General features: G+C 38.3%; 2 protein-coding genes across 9 annotated transcripts in view; one reads left to right on the forward strand and one right to left on the reverse strand.

Annotated features, from left to right (window-relative positions):
* Nucleotides 1-1935, reverse strand: part of RELCH (RAB11 binding and LisH domain, coiled-coil and HEAT repeat containing) — a 111256-nt gene extending 109321 nt beyond the window's left edge. For all 4 annotated transcript variants that reach the window (XM_077777619.1, XM_077777618.1, XM_077777617.1 and 1 more), the window contains exon 1: nucleotides 1195-1935. In XM_077777619.1, the coding sequence (XP_077633745.1) occupies nucleotides 1195-1723 (529 nt within the window). In that variant the 5' untranslated portion in view covers nucleotides 1724-1935. The remainder of the gene's footprint in view (nucleotides 1-1194) is intronic.
* A 182-nt stretch (nucleotides 1936-2117) lies between these two features.
* The window catches only part of PIGN (phosphatidylinositol glycan anchor biosynthesis class N), a 102643-nt gene continuing 79972 nt past the window's right edge, over nucleotides 2118-24788 (forward strand). For 3 of the 5 annotated variants that reach the window (XR_013338402.1, XM_077777632.1, XM_077777635.1), the window contains exons 1-6: nucleotides 2217-2369; nucleotides 2568-2644; nucleotides 4264-4404; nucleotides 19297-19549; nucleotides 22589-22710; nucleotides 23224-23322. Coding sequence is in view for 4 of the 5 variants with exons in the window: in XM_077777632.1 (XP_077633758.1) it covers nucleotides 19329-19549; nucleotides 22589-22710; nucleotides 23224-23322 (442 nt within the window). In the remaining variant the exon portion in view is untranslated. Of the gene's footprint in view, nucleotides 2183-2216; nucleotides 2370-2567; nucleotides 2645-4263; nucleotides 4405-18149; nucleotides 18279-19296; nucleotides 19550-22588; nucleotides 22711-23223; nucleotides 23323-24788 lie in introns of those variants that run through there. The other 2 variants (XM_077777634.1, XM_077777633.1) reach the window with 2 other exon arrangements.

Raw genomic sequence — 24788 nt, forward strand, 5'->3', positions numbered from 1 at the left:
GACGGGAGGGGAAAGCATTTACAAAGAGGACATTGAGGCTGGCCAGCCCTGAGAAAAGCTCTTCCTGAAACGATTATCCTACATATTGAATAAGGAAGTTGTACCTACTGCGAAAATTGCATATGGAGGAGGGAAATCTGCCTAGGATTCACCTTGATAGAAAATCTACTCTTTGCACTTGCAACTGCATCTAGATTTGGCGCAGGAAGTCTCTGGCACCATTCAAAAGTAGAGGCAAAATAATCAATTAGGCTGCAATGAAAAAATCGTACACTTAACATTTCTTAGCAAATTCCAGTTGGCCTCATCTGACACACTAAAACTTCTCCATAGCATTAATAAGGGAAAAATCTAACTTGCCTCCCAGAAGAGGACACTGGGAATACAGAATACATCCTTGATGGTACGGTTTCAAGCCATAAGAAACACTCAAAAACAAATGACGGATGGGGTCGACAATTACTTTATACTGCTAAGAATGATTATCACTTGGTTAAAAAAAAAAAAGTAAATTCCTACTTTATGCAGAGAAAATAAACCCCCGACGAGGTGGTGGCACCAGGAGACAGCCTACAGGCAGAACTCATCGGCCCTGCTCTTTAGATTTCCCGTAATTCTGGAAACTACTGAAATTAAGGCATCGAAATGGAACTGAACGCACTGAATTAAACAGACACATTTTGTGCAGCAGAAATCCCAATTTCTGAGTGAGAAAGTCATTCCAAACACAAAGGGTCTTGTCTTCTTAGGAGCGGACTTTGCGGAGAGAGAACATTTCCTATTCTTTTCTCTCGCTTGACTTTTGAGTCAAAGAATTACTGCAAGCAATTTAAGAAACACAGTTTCCTGGTAGTGGTGATTCAGGAGATTAGAGGAAAAGGAAAAATGATTAAAACGATAAACCAGTTTGCAAGGGAGCCTTCTGCAGTCCCGTAACAGCCAGTGAACTAGAAACTGGATATTTTAGATACCGACGCCGACAGGGGAACCCAGGAGCAAGTGCAAGACCAGCCCAAGGTTGGAGGCACACAGGAGACAACAGTGGCCGCCGGAGGCTTTTGCTTCCACCGCAAAGACTCCCACCCTTTCCGACGCTCTCTCTAAAACGTTTCTAATACTCACCACCTGCCCTGAAACACCCCCTCCCCGGCGATCTCAACCACCTTGCGGGAGTGTCAGGCTGCGTTCACTTACTGAGCTGTCCCCCGCCAGACGTCGTACTCGGTTCCCGACCTCCTGCGCCTCCAATGCCGGCCGCTCCAGGGATCCCCGGCGCCCCCATCCCCGGCGGGGTCCCACTCTGCCTCTCGAAGTTGCCTGGGTTGGAGAAGTAGTCGCGCAGCCGAGGCAGCTCGCGGCCGCTCTCTAACAGCTCGGTGTGCAGCTCCAGGGCGGTCAGCAAGTATTGATCGCGCAACAGCTGAGCCGCGATCGCATCAATGGACAAGCGGGCAGGGGTCTCCCCAGAGCCCCCCAGTGCCACCGCAGCCGCCGACACCTCCCCAGGGAGCCCTGGCCGCGCACTGCTCCCTAAGGCCACGGGATCCTGGGGCGACAGCGAGTCTGCAGAGCCAGGATCTAGGCCGCTCCCGGAACCCAGCCGAAGTCCTGCCCGCCGCTCCTCGGTCGCCGCTACCTCGTCGTCGTCCTCGTCCGAATCGCTGAGGAATGGATTCACACCGCCGCCGCCGCTGCTACCACCTCCAGGCGCCATCGCCGCCATCTTATCCTGTCAGGACTGTGGGCGCCTCCCTGACTGGCTCTGACAGGCCGCAGCCTCTATTCTCCCCAAGCCGCAGCGGGCACTGCGCACTTCCACAACCCTGGCCTGGCCACGTCCCACCTCCCCACCCGGAGACCAGGAGTAGACTCTGAAGCAGGAGGTCCGGATGCAGCAGCACCCGCTGCCTCCGCCACTGCTGCACCAGCAGCCGGGCTCTGCAGGCGTCTTCCTGGTCTTCAGTCTCGCGAGAAAGGGTGCGTGTCCTTCCCCCAGCTCCGCCCAGCCCCGCCCCCAGCCCCGCCCATTCTCAACGCCACAGAGCCGAGATTGAAAGGCCCGCTCCCCGCTCAAAGGCAAAACTCCACCCTCACTCCTGTCTGATTGGCCAGAGGAGGAGGGAGGGGCTGGCGTTACCAAGGGACCAGCCCTAGAATTATCGCGAGAGCAGTCTCTGGGCAGGTTGGTTTCAGGGGAGTCCCGTGGTTAGGGGGCAGTTATGACGGTGGCTTAGGAACGTTCTCTTGGCTGTCTCACTTAACATCTATCTTTCAGTGGGCAGAGGGGAGCTCTGCAGAAGAGCTGGCTCCTGCTTTGGCGCAGAGGAGGCCGTATTCCCGAGATTACGCCTGACCCGGATAAGCCCCAGGTAAGCCCGGGGACCAGAGCGCCCAGGTGTTGTGGCACCAAAACTGGCCTCAAGCCCGCGGACACGCTGCTTCCGTAATACTTTTCACTGTTGTTGTTGTTGTTGTTGTGTGTTGCCAGTTGGTGACATTGTCTTCGCACGTGTAGCAGGTGCCCAGGACGGTAGTTACAAGTTGACATCTTTCTCTTCCTTTCCCAGCCAAGTGACTGCCCGCCCTGGAGGCCTGGCCACAGCACCGGCCGCTGGGATTTCTGAAGACCGCCTCTAGCCTCGGAGTTAGTGCCGTAAAAGGGCGGGGTGTGGGGAGGGGTGGGAGGTGGAGAAAGTAACCGGACTGTAGAACTCTGGGTTTTGGATTTCGTTGGATCTGTGGATAAATATCCTTAAAGCCTCGGCTTGTATAACAAGCTCTGAGGGGCTCAATGAGCACTTAGGATTCAAAACACTGTTTGCACAGCAATACTTTCAACGTATCAAATGCAGCCCCATCAGTAGAGAGATAAGTAAACTTGAGTCTAGAAATGTTCAATGACCTGGTCAAGTCAACTCCACTGGTAAGTATTCAAAAGGACTTTAAAATCAAAAAGCCATTCTTCCACTATGCCTTGCAGTCTTTCTGACGTGGCCATTTAGGCTGGAAATAAGGTATTGACTGTGGAGCATAATTATTTTAAAGCTTGGATACTTTGGACACTTTTACTTTTCCTTTATCAAATGTTAGCACATACAGTATACTAAGTTTGGAAGTTCCACGTTTATCTTTTATGTCATCCCTTGATTACCATCCGAGGTGGTAAAGGGATGTTAGTTTCTGGTCAACAGTATTGGAATGCTATTCCTAAGAGCTTCTATTTTATGCACACATAAATTGCCACTTTTGCAAGGTTTTAAATTTCCTCTCTTTCTGTATATCTCCCTGTAAGTACCAAAATAAGTTGTTAGCAGTAATTGTGTTGTCAGGTGAGTTACGTGTTACACTGAAGTAGTAAGGTATCTCCTTTAAGCTCTGTGGAAAATAAAAATAGAGCATTCTTATATAACCATAGGTCAGGTTATTGGTTTACATGTAAAAGTATGCCAACAGTTAAGTGTAGGCTTTAATTTCAGTTTACCCAGACTCAGTAAACTAAGATTTTCATTTGAATGAGTCTTTGGGTTTTTTCTTTTGTTTTTGCTAGAAGTTTTTTTTTTGACACTGTTAGTACTAAAAGTTCAAAATATTGTTTTATAGAACATTAGCTGCTAATGTTCGAATTCTAAATATTTTTCTGTGCTATCTATGGGAGAAAAACATGAAAAAAATCCTACTCTTAGGAGAATAGTATCAAAATAGCTAATGTATCCTGTTACTATTCATTAGCCAGAAGGATCGCTGATATTTACTATAATTGAAATTTCCAGAGAGATTGAAATTGGAATCAATTTTTGGAATGGAGGAATGGGAGGGACTAGTGATTGGCATGGAAAGGGCATGATTGGAAATGGATTATTTATATACAGTATTTCCATCTCTGTAATGGAATTTTTAGAAATCTGCACTTAGAGTCCATGAGAGGATTGCGCTTATTGGGGACGAGAGCCTAGAGTTTATATCCCATTTCAACCAATTATTTGCTCTAACACCTTAAAAATGTTACTTAACTTCTCTCAGTCTCACTTAACATCTATCTGTCAAGGGGATAATCAAAGTGCACAATTAGGAATGTGCTTGTCACAGTGCTTGGTACCTAGTACCATAAATGTTGTTATTATAGTCAGTTATCAATTATTGCAATATTAGTATATATTGCTGGAAAAAGCAATTAGGTCAGTAGGGTACAAAGGGAATATCTTCAATTTAGGATCTGATTTCTAAAATGTAACCTGAAAATAGTTTTAAAATATGTTTTCTCAGAGAGCTGTAAGAAGTTGGACGTAGAATTGCTTCCAAGATTGGCTTCCTATATAAATCTGTAGTTTCCTCATTCTCCTTCACATCCTATAATCATGGACTTGTTCGTATGACCTTATAACGCATCAACTGGCCATCTTATCAGTAAGTACTTCTCTTTTCCGCAATACACAGAGGTTTAATTATCAATAAAATATTTAAGAAGGGGCACATACCAGAATAGTAATAGTTGCTGATCTCTCCTTACAATAGTTTATGATGAATGTGGTTGGGAAATTTCTACTTAGCAAAATTTGCATTAGTGTAGGTCTCTATGGCTAAAGATAAATATTAAGTAATAGTGTTATTTAATGTACATATACTAGGCAATAATAAAATTGGTGGTATGTAAAGGATGATATTTTGGAATCACTGCCATTTTTTGTATAGTAAGTGACTTAAGCATAAAAGTTTGGTGTTTTGTTTTGTTTTTTTAAAGTATCCTTAATCTTCGTAGTTCATGTGTTCTGGAGGAATAAAAAGAGAAGCAAGGTGGCCTCTAGTGGCTAGAGTACATATTACATGTACATTTGAAATGAAAATCCTAAATAATTTATTCAGCAAACATTTGAGTCCTTACTGAGCACTTGAAGCCGTAATGAGTGCTGGAGAAGCCCTGTCTTGCTGTCAGGGAATTAGGGTTAAGTGATAGAGACAGACACGAATCCAATTTATAAAAATCATAGCTATGGACTAACAAACTGAAGTAGTGGTTTTGGGCTTTGGTTTGGACTGCATAGTCCCTGAGGAAGTAATACTTAAAAATGCGAGATGTCATGAGACGATGGAGTGAGAGAGGACGGGGGGTGGGTTGGAAGTGCAATTATGCAGAGGTCTGTAACAATAGGAAGCACAGGCTACTTAAAGAGACCAATGTGGCGAGATGCCATAGAGCAAGGGGGGTAGTGCCAGGAGGCAAGGCTAGAAAGGGGGGCAGAGGCCAGTCCGTATAACACCTTGTTCATCATATTGAGTGTTGATTCGGATGGGAGAGAGAGGCACTGAAGGGTTCTACACAAGGGGAAGAGATGTTCAGATTTGCATTTTGAAAAAAGCAAAATCAAAAAGTAATACATGGCTATGCAGCCGGGGAAAAGATTATGAAGAATGACTGCTAGTTCTTTTCTCTACCTGAGTGGAAGGTGGTACCATCCCTGAGACTAACCACTAAGGAGTTAGGATAGGAGGGTTACTACCTAAACCAGGTTCACGGGGGGATTTCATGAGTTTGGTTTTAACCATATTCAGTTTGTGTCTCCAGTGGATGTGTTAAGGTTGGAGTGACATATAAGGATTCGGAACTGTTTGTAAGACTTGCATGGAGGCGCTAGCTGAAGCCAAGGGTGGATCAAAAAGGTCTACACTGGTGGAGGGGTGCCTGGATGGCTCAGTTGGTGGAACATTAGCCTCTTGATCTCAGTGTTGTAAGTTTGAGCCCAATGTTGAGTGTGAAGATTACTTAAAAATAAAATTTTAAAAATAATAGACAGGAAGTGTAAAAGTAAGAATAAAAGAAAGCCTAAGAGCAAGTTTTGAGTAACTCTAAAATTCAGTGACCAGATAGAGACCATTCTACTTTGAACAGAGAGGTAGAAGGAAAGCTGTAGCGATGTCCGCAAGCCAAGAATGATAGCTATTTAAGAAAGTGGTCATGGTTAACAAAGACATATTGAGTGGAAGATGGAAGACTGAAAGCCACTGGATTTTGAAATATTGACTACAGTACATTAGTGAAAGTTTTCTCTCTGATGTAATGGAAACAAAGGCTCAATTTAAGTTGTTTGAAATTTAGATAATCAAGGAAAAAGAGATATTATTTTCAAAAAATTTGGCTGTGTTGAGAAAAGGACAGCCAATCCCTTTAAAATTTTTCTTTGTCAATTTTTATATTTGTGAGGTATATCCTTGGCATAGGTGTGGCTTTGTTTTCAGTGCTGTATAGTATTTCATTGTGAACAAAAACTGTGTGTTTCTTTTGTTAGATAGTTTTCCAATTTTTATTACAAATAGCAAAAGACAAGAATTGAATTTAAAGTTTGTTGCCTGTATTTGTATCTGATGTGGAATTTATCTTAGTACATTCTAAAGTGGTAGCTATACTAGTGCTTCTGTCCATTGGTTAAAAACATAAAATTAGAGCTCTATCTTACACCATACACAAATACATTCTAGATAATGACAGGTGAAAAAAAATTTTAAACTACTTTCATGTGACATAAGAGAGGTTTTCTTATAGAAAACAGAAAAAATTTAGTCCAGAAAGGATAAATTCAGTGAATTATATTGTATCAAAGTTCCAAAACTTCTCTTTAACAAAAAGCACCACAAATTTATATGTAAGTATATATATATATTTAAATCTATACCTAGAGACACATACACATATACCTGCATGTAATCTAACGTACACGTCAAAGAAAAAAGGGCAACAACTGTAATCCTGTTTGATCACAAGATAGAGACACACAGTTGAAAAGATAGGAAACCCAATTGGCCAGTAAAAACATGAAAAGATGTTCACACTCATTAGTAATCAGACAAATAGATGCTCCAACCACAGGATGCCATTTCATCCCGTTTAGATTGACATAAGGTAAATATGATGGTGCCAGTCAATTGTAGGGATTTAGAGAAAATAGGAACCTCATATCCTGTTGGTATGCATCTAAATTGTCATTGACACTTCACTACTATCTTGTAAAGTTGGGAATACAGTCTATTCCAGCAATTCCACTTAATAGAGGTGTTTTTCAAACTTATGTATACATAAAATAGTTTGAAATAACATTTTTCACTACAATGTGCCATATTCGTATACATACACATGCATAGGGAAAAATTAAAAATACTTTTTCAAAACAATCCTTTACCTTATAACTTCTGAAGTACCTTATTGTGATGTATTCTCTATCCTATCTCCTATTTCATTTTTTTTTAAAGAAAAAGTTATTGGAATCCGCCAAATTAATTTTGTCATGGATCATCATTCTGTTTGTCTTTCTAAAAATCTCCCAATTTTACCAGGACAGATATGCAAAATTGTAGAATTCTTTGTAGTAACGACAACCAGGGACATTGTCTGTTGGGATAATTTTCAAATAAGCTATGGTATAGTTAGGATACATATGTGTCTAAATCTTTAAAATAATTTATGAATTTTTTTGATAGTGATGGCTAGAATAGGCTCATAAAAGGAATAATGGATTTGCATATATACTGGTAAAAATTTATTTGTAAGTAGAGGGGGGAAGTATGAATGGAAATATTGGTGATTATAATGTTAATCGAATCTTGTAGAATGACAGCTTTTCATCATGTAATTGATTGAGCCTAAAATGTGCATCCTCTGCGTAGAAGAGTTTCAGATAATTTATTCAATTTTTTAATTTCTTAAATTTTTTCATGAAAAAATTTTTTTTAATGTTTTATTTATTTTTGAGACAGAGAGAGAGACAGCGTGAGCAGGGGAGGGTCAGAGAGAGAGGGAGACACAGAATTAGAAGCAGGCTCCAGGCTCTGAGCTAGCTATCAGCACAGAGCCGGATGCAGGGCTCGAACCCATGAACTGTGAGATCATGACAGTAACCAAAGTTGGACACTTAACCGACTGAGCCACCCAGGTGCCCCGAATTTCAGATAATTTATGTAGGTACTTGAGTATAACTCAGCATAACTTCTTACCCGTTAAGTATTGGTTCCACATAGTGGCTACTTCCAAAGAGTATTATATGAAAGACGAGGGAGAATCATTAACGTTATGGTGGAGAAACCTGACAAACACTCCCTCAGCCAGATGATCAAGTTTAATATCGATTGTGATAAGCCATGTTGATGGTAGACACTCTTGATATGTGATAAAAGCGGCATTTTACATATGTAGTTTTCCTCCTCCAAATCCATAACCCCATTCTAATCATGAGAAGAACATCAGACAAATTTCAATAGAGGAGTCTTCTACAATATATCTGACTTGTACTCTTTAGAACTTGCAAGTCATTCAAACAAGCAGACTCTGACAAGTCATCGCAGTGGAGAAAAGCCTAAGGAGACATGACAGGTAACTGTACTGTGATATCCTGGAACAGATAAAGGACATTAGATATGAAGGAAAACATTTGAATTCTTCTCAGGTGTTTAGCTGAGCATGAATCATCTGAGTCACTAGCAACCTCTGTTGGTCTACTGGCCATGAGGAAATCTGATAATTAGTTCTTACATGTCATGTGTAAAGTCACATATAGTTTTCACTTGGAAGTGACATACATCATGATGAAAAAAATATATGCCCCAAAATAATAAGTATAAAGAAGCAAATGAACTAGTGTTAATTACATACCTTAGTAGTTTACCTGATAATCTTCTCTTGTGTGCAGGTCTCAACTACTTTCTTACAGTTTTGACTGGCAGTATTTACTCTTCACATGGCAGGTTTCTATAGTTTTAGTATCTATCATAAGTAGGTAAGAACACAATCTCTAGATGACATCCCAGAAAATGGCATGTATGGCCCTTAAAAGAGCAGTTCCCCTACTGAAATAGACAAGCTGTCAAAGAGTGAATTAGCTTTTTTGGAACTCTAAACTCTGATCCAATATTTATAGTAACTCGCAGGCTGCTTATTGAAGAAAAGGGCAGTTGGGTTTTGGTAAGAGAACGCAGTGGCATTTTTACCCACTGGATTACCATCTGCATTCACTGATGTGGCGGGGGCAGCAGCTGTGGGGACTGTGGCCTGCATTCCTGGTGTGAGTTACTGGTATTTACCTTGGACTTTGTTCTTACAACACTATGATCAGGTGGTATCAAAATACTCTGGCCTGGTGGTTTCCTGAGAGACCAATGCAGAAGCTGACTTTTGTCTTATACTCCCCCTTCCCTCACATATACACATACACCAAATGCAGGGAATGCGTGCTCAGAAAAGACCTAACAGGTCCCTTGGCTTCTGCAGCTGGTGGATCTGTGAGCTCCATGCAAGGAAAAGATGGTCAGGCTTAGCAAAACAAGCAGATGACTGAAACCATCAAAATTCAACATAAGTAAGCCCTAGTGAAGGGGGAGAATCTGATTTCCAGGATTACCACACTGTAATATTAAAAATGCAAGTTTTCAATAAAAAATTTCAAGGCACACAATGGATTCAGGAGGATAGGCTCATTCAAAGGAAGAAAAATCAACAGAAATGATTCCTGAGGAAGCCTAGACTTTGGACTTAATGCATGAAGACTTTAATCAACTGTCTTAAATATGCTTACAATGTCCAGGGAAACCGTGGACAAAAAACTAAAGAAAATCAGAAAAGTGATGCATGAACAATGAGAGCATCAGTAAAGAGATAGGAATTATAAAAAGGAACCAAATGGAACTGCTGAAGCTGAAAAGTACAATAATTGGAATGAAACATTCACTAGATGAATTCAACCGAAATTTGGAGAGGCAGAAGGAAGACCGTGAAAATGGGGGCAACTAAAGTTATCTGGTTGGAGAAGCTGAAAGAAGAGTGAACTGAAGAAAAGCCTGGGACAACTTCAAAACACCATCTTTAAATAATAAGCTTTTCAGTATGGTTGACGCTGATGTGAACATTAAATCACTTAAAGCTGGTGAGCTTAGTAAATAACCTTTATTTACAAGAACAAAGGTTACATGAAATCAGAGCTCTCCATAAAATTTGTGGCAGTTACAAACAACTGTGACTGTAGCCAGTGTTATCTTTTGAGTACCGGCTTAGACCCCAAAGTAATTTTTTTTTTTTTTACTTTCTGAAATATTTTTAGATTCATAGAAAATTTACAAAATACTACAGAGAGTGATTGTGATTCTTCAGCCTCCATTCTATGACAGTTGCTCAGTCTTTCCTTTGTATTTCGTGACCATGATACTTTTGAAAAGTACTGGTCCGTTATTTTGCGGACTGTTGCTCAATTTGAGTCTGTCTGATATACTCCCATGGATAGATGGAGGTTAGCATTTTTGGACAGAATACCACATCCTTTTGCCAAAAATACTGTGTTGCACCTTTCTTAGTGTACCATATTAGGTTTACATGATGCTAAAGTGTATAATTACTGGTTAGGTTAACCTTGGCCTCTTGGTAGGGTGGTATCTGAGGGGTTTCTCCATTGTAAGTCAGTGTTTTTCCCTTTGTATTAATATATATTTGGGAGAGATTTTTTTGAGACTGCAAATATCCTGTTTTGCTTCGAACTTTCACCTACTAGGTTTAGCATTTATCAATGGATCTTGGTGGCAATAACTATTACTGTGATGTTTACCTAGTTGTAATTTTATATTTCCCTCAATCCTTCTACATTTATTAACTAGAATTTTCTGTGGAAAAGAGGTGTGAGATTCTAAACTCATTAATATTGAATTCTGGTGGAGATACAGATCATAATCAAGTTATTACCTGATTAACAGGTAACTTAGATGTTAGAGAAAAAAGTATCAGCTATACTCTCATTTGATTTTCCTTCCTGGAATTCTTTTTTTTTTAATTTTTAATTTTTTACTTTATTATTTTTCTTATTTTAGTGGAGGGAGCACCTGAGGTGGGGGGAGAGAGAATCTTAAGCAGGCTTCATGCTCAGCACGGAGCCTGATGCAGGGCTTGATCCCTTTATCCTGAGATCATGACCTGAGCTGAAATCAAGAGTTGAACGCTCAACGGACTGAGCCACCCAGGAGCCTTCCTTCCTGGAATTCTTTTAAATGTTCTTATTTGACCTTATTTTCCTTATATTGAAATAATTTTTTTAACTATAAAGACCACTTGAAAATGGGTTAGGAAGTACATGAGTTTGGGGTTAAGACCTGTGTATAAAATTCCGGAAGACCAATCAGAATAAAATATAATCACCAGTGAAATTTAGTATGATTTGTAGAGTAAAATGTATAAGATAATTATTTTGGGGAAGAGAAATATTTATATCATGTAGTTTAGTGGGGAAACCCATTTAAAGGTTTTTGAAGTGGTCCAGTTGGGGAAATGATGGTGGTGGTTGTGAACGTGGAAAAGTAAAAAACACAAGCTCTTTCGAAAATAGAACCCAACTGGACACTGAGGAATATTAAATAAAAATACAGTGTGTATGTCATTAATGTTTGGTGATAATGAATAGTCCAAGTCTGTAATCAAGGAGTTATGAAATTGACTTGACTGGAACAGGAAAATACAGTATGCCTTTTTCTTTTCTATTACTTTCAAAATAATGTAAACTCACCTATTTAGAGTTCCATTTAGAAAATAAAAATAAAAGTTGAGTTGCTTTAATCAACAATCTTGTTGTTTAGAGTATTCCTAGTACATTTGTACGGTGCCATGTCTTATTTACTTCCCACTAGACTCCTGACATAGAATAAAGCTGATGGTGTCTTTTTTTAGGGGCAAGGAGACTGAGACAAGGAGTGACTTGACTGGGATCCTGCTGTTCTTCTATAACCACGTGATTTTTATTTTGCCTGTTACAGCTCTAGGAAGGTCAAAGTTCTCAAATAAAATTTTTGGTTCACTACTTAAATAGTGAATTTTGGGTAGTGGAAAATTTATATGATCCTATAATACATAGACTTTGATACTCAGAAAAGCTGTGTAATAGCAATGGGGAAAAAAGAACCTAAGTTAGAGAGTTATTTGTAAATGCAAATGAAAGTGAGAAGTGATCTAGGTGTTTGTTTATTTGTAACCATCATGAAGAGAGTACTAACATTTCCATGATAAAAAAGAGATATTTAAATCAGTGTGAGCTTCTGTATATCCAACTATACCCTGTATACAACTTCTCTTGTTACCAGTTTAGCTTTGAATGAGTTTAAGATCTAACTGGAATGAATTAAGTGCTTGAAAATGGGCTTACTTTAAACAGCTAAATCTGATACTTGATAGACTGTGTCCTGTACTGGAGAATAGAAAAAAGGATAATTGAATAAAATGTTATGAGTAATTTTAGAACAATATATGTAACAGTTTGTATGAAATAGACAAATTTCTTTTTTAAAATTTTTTAGCATTTACTTTTGAGAGACAGAGACAGTGCCAGTAGGGGAGGGGCAGAGAGAGAGGGAGACAGAATCCAAAGCAGGCTCTAGGCTCTGAGCTGTCAGCACAGAGCTCAATGTGGGGCTCGAACTCACAGACTGAGATCACGACCTGAAGTCGGAAGCTCAACCAACCGAGCCACTGAGGTGCCCCTGAAACGGACAAATTTCTTAAACGATACAACTACCAAAACTCACTCAACAATTAGTGAATAATCTGAATATCCCTATATATATGAAGAAATTGCATTTATAGTTGAAAACCTTCCCACAAAGAAAACTTCAAGCCATTGGTTTCACTGGCATACTGCTACACAAAGGAAGAAATAATACAAATTCTACACATATTCTTCCAAAAAAATAGAAGAAGCAGCAATACTTCCCAATTCATTGGTACCAAAACCAGAGAAAGACATCACAAGAAAATAAAATTATAGTCTAATTAATCTTTCACAAACCTTGCTTTAAAATGCTGAAAAATATTTTAGCAAATGAAGTCCAACAGTCTATAGAAAAGATATTTCTTAATGACCAAGTGGGAATGCAAGCTTGGTTTAACATTTGTAATCCAATCAGTATAATTCACCACATTAAGAGACTGAAGTAGAAAAACCAAACGTTCATGATCATCTGAATAGGTCCAACAAAAAGCATGTGACAACATCTACCATCCATTCATGATTTTAAACTCAGCATATTAGGAATGAAAGTTAATTTCTTTAACTTAATAAAGGGAATTCACAAAACCTAGAAAACTGGCAACTTTCACCCTAAGTTTGGAAACAAGGCAAGGATTTCTCTTGTTACCACTTCTATTCAACATCATACTGGAGGTTCTAGACAGTACAGTAAACATTAGACAATAATGAAAGACACTTATATTGACAAAGAAGAAGTCCTTTATTCTTAGATGACATAATTATCTCTAGAATATTGAAAGGTATCTATGTAAAAGCTACTTGTTTATCAGTGTTGCAGGATACAAGGTGAATGTATAAAAATCAGTGCTTGAACTAATGAGGAGAGATTGAAGTAAAAAAATACCACTTACAATAATATCAAAAAATACAGAGTATGTAGGGGTGAATTACATAGTCATGTGGAAAGTTTTGAGGGTTATGGGTATGTTCATTATCTTGACTGTGTTTATTGTACATTTAAAATCTGTACAACCTATTATAGACCAGTTATGGCTCAGTACAGCTATAAAAATGCTGTAAAGAACATTCTTGGGGCACTTCAGAACTGGAATGCAGATGGTGGATGATATAAAATACTGATGTTGAATTTACTGAAGTTGACGACTGCTGAAAGAGTGTATCACTGTTCTCAGGAAATAAACACTGAAGTATTTAGAGGTTAAGGGCCAGAGAGCATGTAACTTAGCCTCAGATGTTTCCAAAACAATACTATGTAATTTTCTGCACATGCATACACACATGGGTGTGCGTTTACAAACACCGGGGGTAAGATAGATGAGGCAGAGACAGGAGAGGCCAGACAGAGAATGATAAAGGCAACGGGGAAAATGTTAACATTAGATGTGTATGGCTAAGGGGTATACTGGCTTTTGTACCATTATTCTTCTATTTTCTCAGTTTGAAGTTACTTTCAAATAAAAAAGATGAACAATTTGTATTAAAAGAAGTGCTGTCATTTACAAAAATTCCTTATGTAGGTCACAAAATTAGTAACTAAAAGAAAAATTAATTGAACTTAACCAAAATTGAAAAGTACTGCTTTTTGAAAAATACTTAACAATGAAAAGGGAGGGGCACCTGGGCGGCTCAGTAGGTTAAGTTTCTGAGTCTTGATTTTGGCTCAGGTCATGGTCTTAGAGTTTGTGGGTTCAAGCCCTGTATCCACCTCTGTGCAGAGCCTGCTTGGGATATTCTCTCTGTGTCTGTCTCTCTCAAAATAAAGAAATAAACTTTTTAAAAAAATGAAAAGAGGGGAAAAGAGTATTAAGAAAATGCCTGGTAAACACATGAGAAGTTCCTGAATGTCACTGGTCATCAGGGAAATGTAAATTAAAACTACAGTAGGTTACAAGTACACTCCCACATAGAGAAAAGGTGAAATTAAACAGGATAAAATACCAAATATGTTGGCAAATATATGGAGCAACTGGGTCTATCAGACATTTGTGGCCTGGGGGCTAGAATGAAAATAAGCTAATTACAGGACAGAAACTGCATGACCCTTACATGAGATAACCTAAGAGAGGCAGACTAAAGGAAGTGGAGAGTAGAATGATGGTCCCCAGGGACTGAGTGGGGGGAGGAGAAATGGGAGTTCTTGTTCAGTAGCTAGAAAATCTCAGTTTTGCAAGATGAATACATTCTAGACATCTGTACAATATTGTTCCTATAGTTAACAATACTGTATTGTACACTTAAAAATTTAAGAGTGTAGATCTCATGTTGAGTGTTCTTACTAGAATGAAAAAAAATACCCGTATAGATAAGGAAAGTAGCAACAGAGCAGTGAAGCCAAACTTGATGCTTTGGTATGAAACAGAGTTTGGGATTTGGTTTTCTAAGAGATTTACATCTACTCAATTAGATTTTAAACTCAACAAGGAAGGCAAACAAGTTTTTCTCACATGATGAATCCAATTTCATGTACATCAGGAACAATATTAGCTAATATTTAATTAGCTAATACTTAATGAGTGCCGACGGTGGTAGACACACTTCTGCATATTTTACACATATTAACTCAGTTCTAATAGTGCCCCAGCAGGAAGTTACTATTGTTATCCCCATTTAACTGATGAGGAAACTGAGGTACAAAGTAGTTAAGTAAACTTGCTTTAAGTCACACAGCCAGTGAGTAGAGAAGACAGGATTTGAATCCCCACAGTGGAATGCTTCTGTACACAGTCTATATTGTAATGCCATCCTGCTCCTCAAAGAAAGATACTGAGATCAGTTCTGGACACGCTGGTTATCTGAATAAGAGTTAGAAAAAGCTTAGGCTCGCCAATGATGTGACCCAGGATTCCAATCTCAGCTCTTCCCCTTACTATCTTTGGAGGATCACTTAGGCCCTGTGAGACTCCATTCCCTGCTATGAAAGTGGGGACTCTAATAATAAACACAGCAGATTCTGAGGATTAGCGGAGATAGTGTAAAGTGCCCAAGTGCAGGGTCTGATGCAGAGTACAGTCACTAGTAAGTGGCTGGTGCTCTAACTGAATACTCTTACTAGGGAGATATATTATGCACAGTATATCGAAGAATGTAAAACACATTACACTTACGATAAAAATTAGGTTAAATTCTTAAATGGCATTTATAGCAAAATTATAGATTGTCAATAAAGTTTTAAAATACTTTCTGAAAAGACAGTGTATAACAGGTGTGTAAAGCAATTTGGAGGAAGTTTGTCAGCTCTTTATGTAAATTTAAACATCTGCTTGCCATTTAACCCAGCAATTCTCATTCTGCATCTTTACTCAAGAGAAATGAAAGCATGTGTACATAAAGTCTTGTGCATGTACTGTTCTAAGAAACTTTATTTATAATAGCCAGAAACTGGAAACAATTCACATATCCTTCAAGAGGTTAATAAACAATTTGTAGTATATCCATACAGTAGAAGTCTTCTTAATATTAAAAAGGAACAAACAACTAAATCACGTGCATGAATCTCAAAAACATTATGCTAAATGAAAATAGATGTAATAAACTGTATATTGCATGATTCCATTTCACTAATGATGTAGGTAGAACATTCAACATTAGTATTTTTTATTAAAAAATTTTTTAATGTTTATTTTAGAGAGAGACAGACAGAGCATGAGCAGGAGAGGAGCAGAGAGGGAGGGAGACACAGAACCTGAAACAGGCTCCAGGTTCTGAGCTGTCAGCACAGAGCCCAATGTGGGGTTTGAACTCTGTGGGGTTTGAACTCACAAACCATGAGATCATGACCTGAGCCGAAGTCGGATGCTTAACCTATTTAGCCACCCAGCTGCCCCAGAACGTATGGTTATTTAAATCAAGGAAAATAAAGGAGGAGTCTACGTCTGGTGGTCAGAGAAACCTTGAGGAGGTGCCATTTGAGAAGATGCGAGAACATTGAGAGGCAGGCTGCCATGGGACGAGTCAACTGAAGAGCCCAAGATAGATTATGTAGACTTGAGAGGTTTCTCAGGTGCAAGACCTTCGAGGCCCAAAGCAGGAAGTTTCCATGCTAACCAGGAGGAGGCCGTCTCCTCCACTTGTGCTCTTCGTTCCATCTTTTCTTGCTTTCACCAGGGCTGGTAGCTCCTGTAGTTACCCCAACTCTCTGCTGCGGCATCGGTCTCTTTCTGCATTCAGACTCGTTCCTCAGCCCCCAAAATTATTGCTAGCAGAAGAAAACGGTCTAGTGGCCCTCCATCGATTTTCATCTTTCTTCTTCAGAGTTAACACTCGCCCAAAAAGCTGTACTCATTCCACTGTCTTTCCCTTCCTTACCGCCTGCTCACTTTTCAGACAAGCACTTTCACAGGGCTTAGCCCTCACTACTCTGTTCAAATTCCTCAGTGACGTGAACAAGAACCTCCAGCCACCAAATCACTCTGCCGCCGTGCTCCTACTCCAGTCTTTATCTGACACAGTCGACCAAGCCTTCCTTTCTTGAAACACTTATTAATTACAATGTCTCTATTTGAAATCTTGTCATTTAGAGTATTGTTCTCAATGTCTCCTTTTCAATTCATCAGATTTAGTTTGTTATACTGTCTCTGTTTGAAAGGATAGCTTTTTCTTTAGGAGGGCTTGTGAGATAAGAGAAATCTATATCGCTTGTGTTATCTTAATTTGTCATTAGGAGAATCAGTATTCAGCTAAAAAAATGTTTCTGGATACAGTATATCAAAAGCCTTAATGGAGCTCATAGCCTTTGACTCAGTATTTCATTTATATGCAATATTCTAAATACATACTGTGAAATATCTAAAAGTTAACATTAAAAACTACAAATCATGTTGACACTTTTAATAGTGAAAAAATGGGGGAAAAAAGCTCAGTGTTTAACAGCATGGGGGTGATCAGGAAAATTTCGATGTGCCCGTAGAATAGAGCATGGTAATGGTAAAAGGTGTGTACAAAGAGGGGTTTTTGTTTTGTTTTGTTTTGTTTTTTTTACGTAATAAAGAAATCTTAATATACAATAAGGGGGAAAAATATATAAATACATAAAATTGTGAGTCTTTATAAAAATGTAGAATGGAGAAAAACTATAAGAAACGTAACCGATTTTTCTTTAGGTGGTAAAATCACAGGTGATGTTTCTGTATTTTCCAACCTTATCACAGTGATTGTTTTATTTTTATGTTCAGAATACCATTATTAAGATGGTGCTTGCTATGTAGTTGAAATTCAGATATATTAGAAAAAGAATATTTATTCTGAGAGTCTTGTCTTAGGTTGCAGACCAGCATCTTCTTACTAAGGGACTTTTTGTACTTTGTGGAATATCTTTGATACTTACTTGACTCTTGATTCTCTTAGGAAAATAGTGGCCCATAATTTGGCCAATTTACCCTATGTCCTATTCTTTTTATGATGTGCTTGACCTTGATAAGGGTTCCCCCTCGCCCTCCCCCACCTCCAGTGTTTCAGGGTTTTTACAAAGTATTTTGCCATCCTTTCCTTCTATGATGTAATTCTTCAGGCCAGGAAGAATAAGAGGTGCCTATAATTAAAATTAATTCATCTTTGATCTTTTTCAGCTAAGGATCACTGTAGGTAACTAATTGTAGTTGTATTACAAGAAAGACAAATGAAGAATACTTTGTTGTTGTTGTTTTTAATCTGCAGGGAGATTCACCAACAAAAGTAAATTGTAGACTGGCTTGAAAAACACTCCCATGGATTTGATCTTGGCAGTTAATGGCATACTGTCTTACAGTATTATTTAAATGTTACATATTGCTTAGTTTTCTTTCTGTAAGTATTTGTAAGCTTATCAGATGTGTGACTATGTCTTCTTGGTGTTCTCTGTTGTACCCCACACACAGTTATCCACAGAATATGTGCACAAGCATTTTCATTGAATGAATGAATATAACCTTCACTTTTTTGTATTGGCTCAGGGAACTGAAAGTGTTCCCTTAGTGAGTGTACATTTCCTGAAACATACGGAATTTAACTACTTTTTCCTTCCTATAATTCAGCTAAATAGACAAAAATGCATGTTATCTGCTCAACTTGGTGATTATCAGGAGACTCTACCAATGTCCCGAGCTGATAACCAAAAGTCAAAACAAAATCCACAAATATTCAAGTAATGTTAAATTCCAAGAATATCAGTGGTGGTCATATGGGCAGCCAAGAGCACCGTGCGTGATTTTCTGTTTTATACACGATTTGATTTGACTGAACCCTGACTCATTTTTTTTTTTTTTTTTTTTTAAATTTTTTTTTTTATTTCTAGGACAGAGAGAGAGAGAGAGCGTGAGCAGGGGAGGGTCAGAGAGAGAGGGAGATACAGACTCTGAAATACGCTCCAGGCTCTGAGCCGGCAGTCAGCACAGAGCCCGATGCGGGGCTCGAACCCACGAACCGCGAGATCACGACCTAAGTGAAAGTCGGACGCTTAACCGACTAAGCCACCCAGGCGCCCCTGAACCCTGACTCATTTTAAGATTCATTTAATTCTTTGTTTTTGATCCTGTGTTAGTTTTTATGAACTTACCTTGCATTTAAAATTATTCTAAATAAATAGTTTAGTGGTGCTGATTGTGTGTTATACTTAAACTTTCTCTTTGTGCGAATGTATTTTATCATGTATTTCTTTCAGTATTATATCATTAAATAATGTTATCACCATAAATGAAAGTGAATTACATAAATTATGTAATATTTTAAATTATGTGTTCAGTTCTACTTGCAGTCATCAAAATATGTAAAAATATGTGTAATTGCATTAAGGATTATCCAGATTTAATTTTGTTCCCTCTCTCAGTTTTTCTTGAAGACTAATTAGTCACAGTGGATATGCTGCTCTTCTTTATTTTGGGATTGTTCGTACATTTTGTGTTCTTCGGCTCCATCTTCGATATTTATTTTACCTCTCCTTTGGTTCATGGGATGACTCCTCAGTTTACGCCATTGCCTCCTCCAGCAAAAAGATTAGTACTGTTTGTTGCGGATGGCCTGCGGGCAGATACACTTTATGAACTAGATGAAAATGGAAATTCTAGAGCGCCATTTATTAGGTAAGCATGTCAACTGAAACAGAGAAAATGTTACCCTGATATCGTCTGATCTTATGTCGGACATAGAAGTGATGATGAGAAAGAGAAAAGGGCACATATGTATCTGCCTTTGTCTTGTGGATTAACAGGGTTTATTTCTTCCCAGGAGTTATGTGTGACCTTAGCTGCTTGGCCTAGCTTGGCCTCATTTCCCGAACGAACCTGGCTTACAAATTGCTATATTATCTTTTTCTTATAAAATAAGCCTGTTACATTTCTAAAATAATGACAAGCATAAATATTAGTGAATTGCTCATTTCAACAGTGTTTTGCTAGAAAATATAGAGTTCAACTCAAAATACACCTATAAAATATAGAAAGCCCTTCCACATCTATGTCACTGTTAAATATGGCTTTAGAGTTTATGAAGTGCCTTTGGAAAGAAATATTTAACTTGTTAATCTTATGGGGCTCCTACAAATAATTACTGTCTTTCTAACTAGTGGCCAGTCCCCCAAAAACCCTTCCTAATGCTGTTGTAGAGAGAGTGAGACTCAAATTCAAGCGGAAATTTACCTAAAATATTATTCCATCTTTCCCTGTTCTCACCTGCCATCATTACTTTTCTCTCTTTACTGTGTTTTATTTATTTACTTAAGTTTATTTATTTTGAGAGAGAATGAGTGTGAGCAGGGGAGGAGCAGAGAGAGAGGGAGAGAGAGAATCTGAAGCAGACTCTGCTCCCTGTCAGCATGGAGGCAGAGGAGGGACTCAGGCTCATGAACCGAGAGATCATGACCTGAGCTAAAATTGAGAGTCTGCCGCTTAACCGACTGAGCTCCCCAGGTGCCCGTTTTACTGTGTTTTTTAGTTTTCTTTATAGTACTTAGCATGTGCAGGGTCCGTGAAGGCTGGGCCTTTGTTTTGTACACTGCTTGATTTCCAGTTCTTAGAACATAGTAGGCAGTTAATAAGTATTTGTTCAGTGCTAGAAGAATGAAGGACCTTGGATTCCTGTTAATTTCCAGAAATAAATTAATAGTGGCTCACAGAAATGCATAATATACTAAAGGATCAAAGTAAGTAAGTGAGCAACTCAGGGCAATGGGAAAGGATGAGCAAGAAAAAATCAAACCAGAGTTCAGTTCACAAAAATATGTCACATACATTTCTACAAATAATTAAAACTTTGGGTGATATATTTGGATGAATTTCTTAGTTGTCAAAGAGAGAAATATAGTTCATGGCAAATTACTGGTTCTGAGGGAAGAGGCCAGCTTCACTGGTAGCACTTGTTTCTTGTTTGGGGGTGGGTAGCAGGCCAAGGGCGCGTGTGGTTGATGTGCCATTGTGTTTACAATTTCTGGAATCTTCTAGTTTCCTTTAAACCTGTTTGTGAAAGGTTTTATTTGTTCCTCCCTTTGTCTTTTAAAAAATATGATCTGAACTGATCAAAATTTTTTTAAACAGAGAGATCCAAATTTCTTTATACTTCCCCCTTTGTGTTGAAGTTCGGTTTTTGTTAAATAACTGGAGAAGTTAAAAAATGTTTCTCCTTTAATAAGTGGGTCACTGGTTTTTCAGACTTTTTACTATGCATGCATCTAACCAAAACTGGTTTTAGTATGAGGTAAGTCAGTATTTAAGAATATTTAAACCAGGGTGGCTCAGTCCATTAAGCATCCAAGTACGACCCAGGTCCTGATCTCACGGTTCATGGGTTCGAGCCCCACATCGGGCTCTGTGCTGACAGTTCAGAGCCTGGAACCTGCTTCAGATTCTGTGTCTCCCTCTCTCTCTGCCCCTCCCCTACTTGTGCTCTGTTTCTCTCTCTCTCTCAAAAAAGAATAAACATTAAGAAAAAAAAGAATGTCTAAACCAGTTAACTAGTAGTTATTATTTTGGGCATCAGGTGTTCATCTTGAAAACCGTTACCAGTGCAGTGAGTGTCGTATAGCGAGTTGCTCTGCAGGTCCTTCACCGGCAGCGGTATTGCTGTGGTTTGCTTTCTCTGGGATTCAACTAAAGAATACTGACACCACATTTTAGCAAAGAAAACTTTTGACCGTTTTAATCTCAAATTTAGGAATGTAATTTAACTCCTAATTGGGAGCTAATTTTTAAAATTTTATTTTGAGATTGTTTTTTTAAGAAATTTTTTTGAGAATTTAATTTTTTATTTTGAGAATTTTTCAGGATGGAGAAATTGAAAGGATTGTAATGATGAACATCTGTATGCCCTTATCCTAAGTTCAACGGTTTTTAATTGTTTTCATATTTGCATTCTCTCTCTCAGCACACACACACACATTTACACACACACACGCTTAAAGTTTTAATTACCTTTTCCTGAATAATTTGAAAGCACTTACTGCCGAACACTTCAGCGTGTATTATGCAAGAAGGACTTTCTCCTGCATGACTGCAATACCGCATCACATCTAATGAAATTTGACTTTCACGGAACAATATTGTGCGTGTCAGTTATTTCTTCAGTAACAAACCATCTGAATATTTGTGGCTTCATACACATGTGTAGTGGTTGGATGGTTCTTTATCCCACCTTGTCTCACACTGCCGAATCCAACTTGTCAGCTGGGCTCAGCTGGGATCAGAACTCACAAACTGTGAGGTCATGACCTGAGCTCAACTCAGATGCTTAACCAACTGAGCCATCTAGGTGTCCCAGAAAGATTCTGTTACTTCTTACATTTTGACTCACTTTTTGGTTTTGATTCCTTCTGGAATAATCTTCTTTTTCTTTTTTTTTTAATGTTTTATTTATTTCTAGGAGAGAGAAAGAGAGAGAGAGACAGCGCGAGCAGGGGAGGGTCAGAGAGAGGGAGTCACAGACTGAAACAGGCTCCAGGCTCTGAGCTGGCAGTCAGCACAGAGCCTGACGCGGGGCTCGAACCCACGAACTGAGAGATCATGACCTAAGTGAAAGTCGGACGCTTAACCGACTAAGCCACCCAGGCGCCCCTGGAATAATCTTATTTTTCTAAAGCTCTAACAGGACTTAATTATAGTCTGTGTTAACTATTCATTGATATCTTTTAGGGATATCATAATGCATGAAGGCAGCTGGGGCATATCTCATACCCGTGTGCCAACTGAGTCTCGGCCAGGTCATGTGGCCCTGATCGCTGGGTTTTATGAAGATGTCAGTGCTGTTGCCAAAGGTATTGTCTGGATTGATGACTTTATTATATGAAAAATTTGTTGCATAAACATAGCTTCTTTAACACTGAATCATGACACAAAGTGACATGTGTCTTGACATACTTTTGGCAAGTATTTTAGTATGCCTTACTCATAAACGCACACTGGTGTTAATTCAAGAATTAAACTTTGCTTTTGTCATCCTCTGCTCCTAAGACAATCTGATTGGATGGATCCACGGTTTTCCTGGATGTTAGCTCTCAAAACTTCCAAAGAAATTCCGTATCTTAGTAAGAAGGAAATTATCTATTATAAACTTTAAAAGAAAATTATGGTATATGAGATTACTTAAAGTAAAATCTTAAAATAATTTATGGTTTAATACATGTAACAAAATCTATTATCAGTTTTGCATTTGTTTTGCAATCCTCATTGTTATTATTTGAAGAATACTACTTTAAGGGTTATACTAATACTTTACCAGGTATATATTACAATTGTTACTATTGGCTTCTTTTCTCCATGACCTGAAGGATGGAAGGAAAATCCTGTGGAATTTGATTCTCTTATTAATGAAAGCAAGTACACATGGAGCTGGGGAAGCCCAGATATCTTGACTATGTTTGCCAAAGGTAAGAGTCATTGATTGTATTCCCTCACGTCATGTAGTTAATAAATCAATATGGTAATTTTTATGTTAGTTACTGTATTTTATTGATTTTTGAGATACTTGTTTTTAATACTTAACCTCTCTGACATAGGAATGTATATTTTAATGGATAGACATGTCTATTTGATTCTTTATTTTAGTTGTACTTGAAGTATTGCCACATCATATACTTGTTAATTTCTTGAATTCAGTGAAGTGGTATATGGCTCTAACATTTAACAGCTTTATAATCTTGGCAAGTTCAATAACTTCTCTGACCTTCAATTTGCCTTTTTAAAAATGTGGTAATAGTTTCTATTTCATAGGTTTGTTTTTAGGATTAAATTAGATAATTCTTGTGAGACAGCAACACGCTTATCACATAATTCTTCATTATGACAATGATGTTGATGTCTGGTTCATTTTATTTTGATAACTTATAAGATGTTTGTAGATATTCACAGAAAGATTTAAATGCTATAACTTATCATTTCTATTATCATATATTCAAGATCATGACATTTGGATTTGTTGTGTTTGTTTCTGTGCATTGATTAGAAACTTCACTTATATTATTTTCTAAAAATCATTTGGATTCCATTTGAATTTTGTGTCATTGAATGCTTTTTATTTTATTTATTTTTAAAAATTTTTAATGTTTTTCTTGAGAGAGAGAGAAAGACAAGGCATGAGCAGGCGAGGGGCAGAAAGAGAGGGAGACACAGAATCCAAAGCAGGCTTTAGGCTCTGAGCTGTTTGCACAGAGCCTGATGCGGGGCTCGAACTTATGAGTTGTGAGATCATGATCTGAGCTGAAGTTGGATGCTTAACTGAGCCACCCAAGGGCCCCTTTTAAATGCTTTTTAGTGAGAGCCGAATGATTGGTCATTTTACTTAATGAAAAGGTTTTATAACCTAATGCCTAGACATAGGTGTAATCTTAATAATTGGAATTGTTGAGTATTATTGTGTGTCCTGAAAGCAAAATATACATTCAGAATTTTACATATTATATTCTATATTCATAGAATATTCTTATGTAGGGAAAGCCAAAAAAACCCTCAAACTGCTTGCCATTTATATATACTTCTTTCTTTGGAAAGCAGTTTAGCTTTTGGGGAGACTGGAAGTGGTGAGGATGGATTAAGTTCCTAGGACTCACCAAGCTTACCTCCTACTTCAGGTTATAGTTGATAGGATTGGACCAATGCCTGAATCAAAAATAATCCAATAGAAATATTCCATTTCTTTTGGTAACGGTAACCAAGAAAGCCACTGAGGTCTTTACTTAGGATGTGGGAAGTGGAATAGCTGAGTAGTGGTAGTATCTTTGGAACTGGATTGCTATTATAAGAGATTATTCCTTAGTTATATTTCTTCCTGGTGACCTATAAGAGCCTATCTCAGAAATTCACTAAGGTGATTAGATTCTTAATAAAATCTTGCAAA

This window comes from Crocuta crocuta, unplaced genomic scaffold, assembly GCF_008692635.1.
Source record: "Crocuta crocuta isolate KB4526 unplaced genomic scaffold, BGI_CrCroc_1.0 scaffold36, whole genome shotgun sequence".
Lineage (NCBI taxonomy): Eukaryota > Metazoa > Chordata > Mammalia > Carnivora > Hyaenidae > Crocuta > Crocuta crocuta.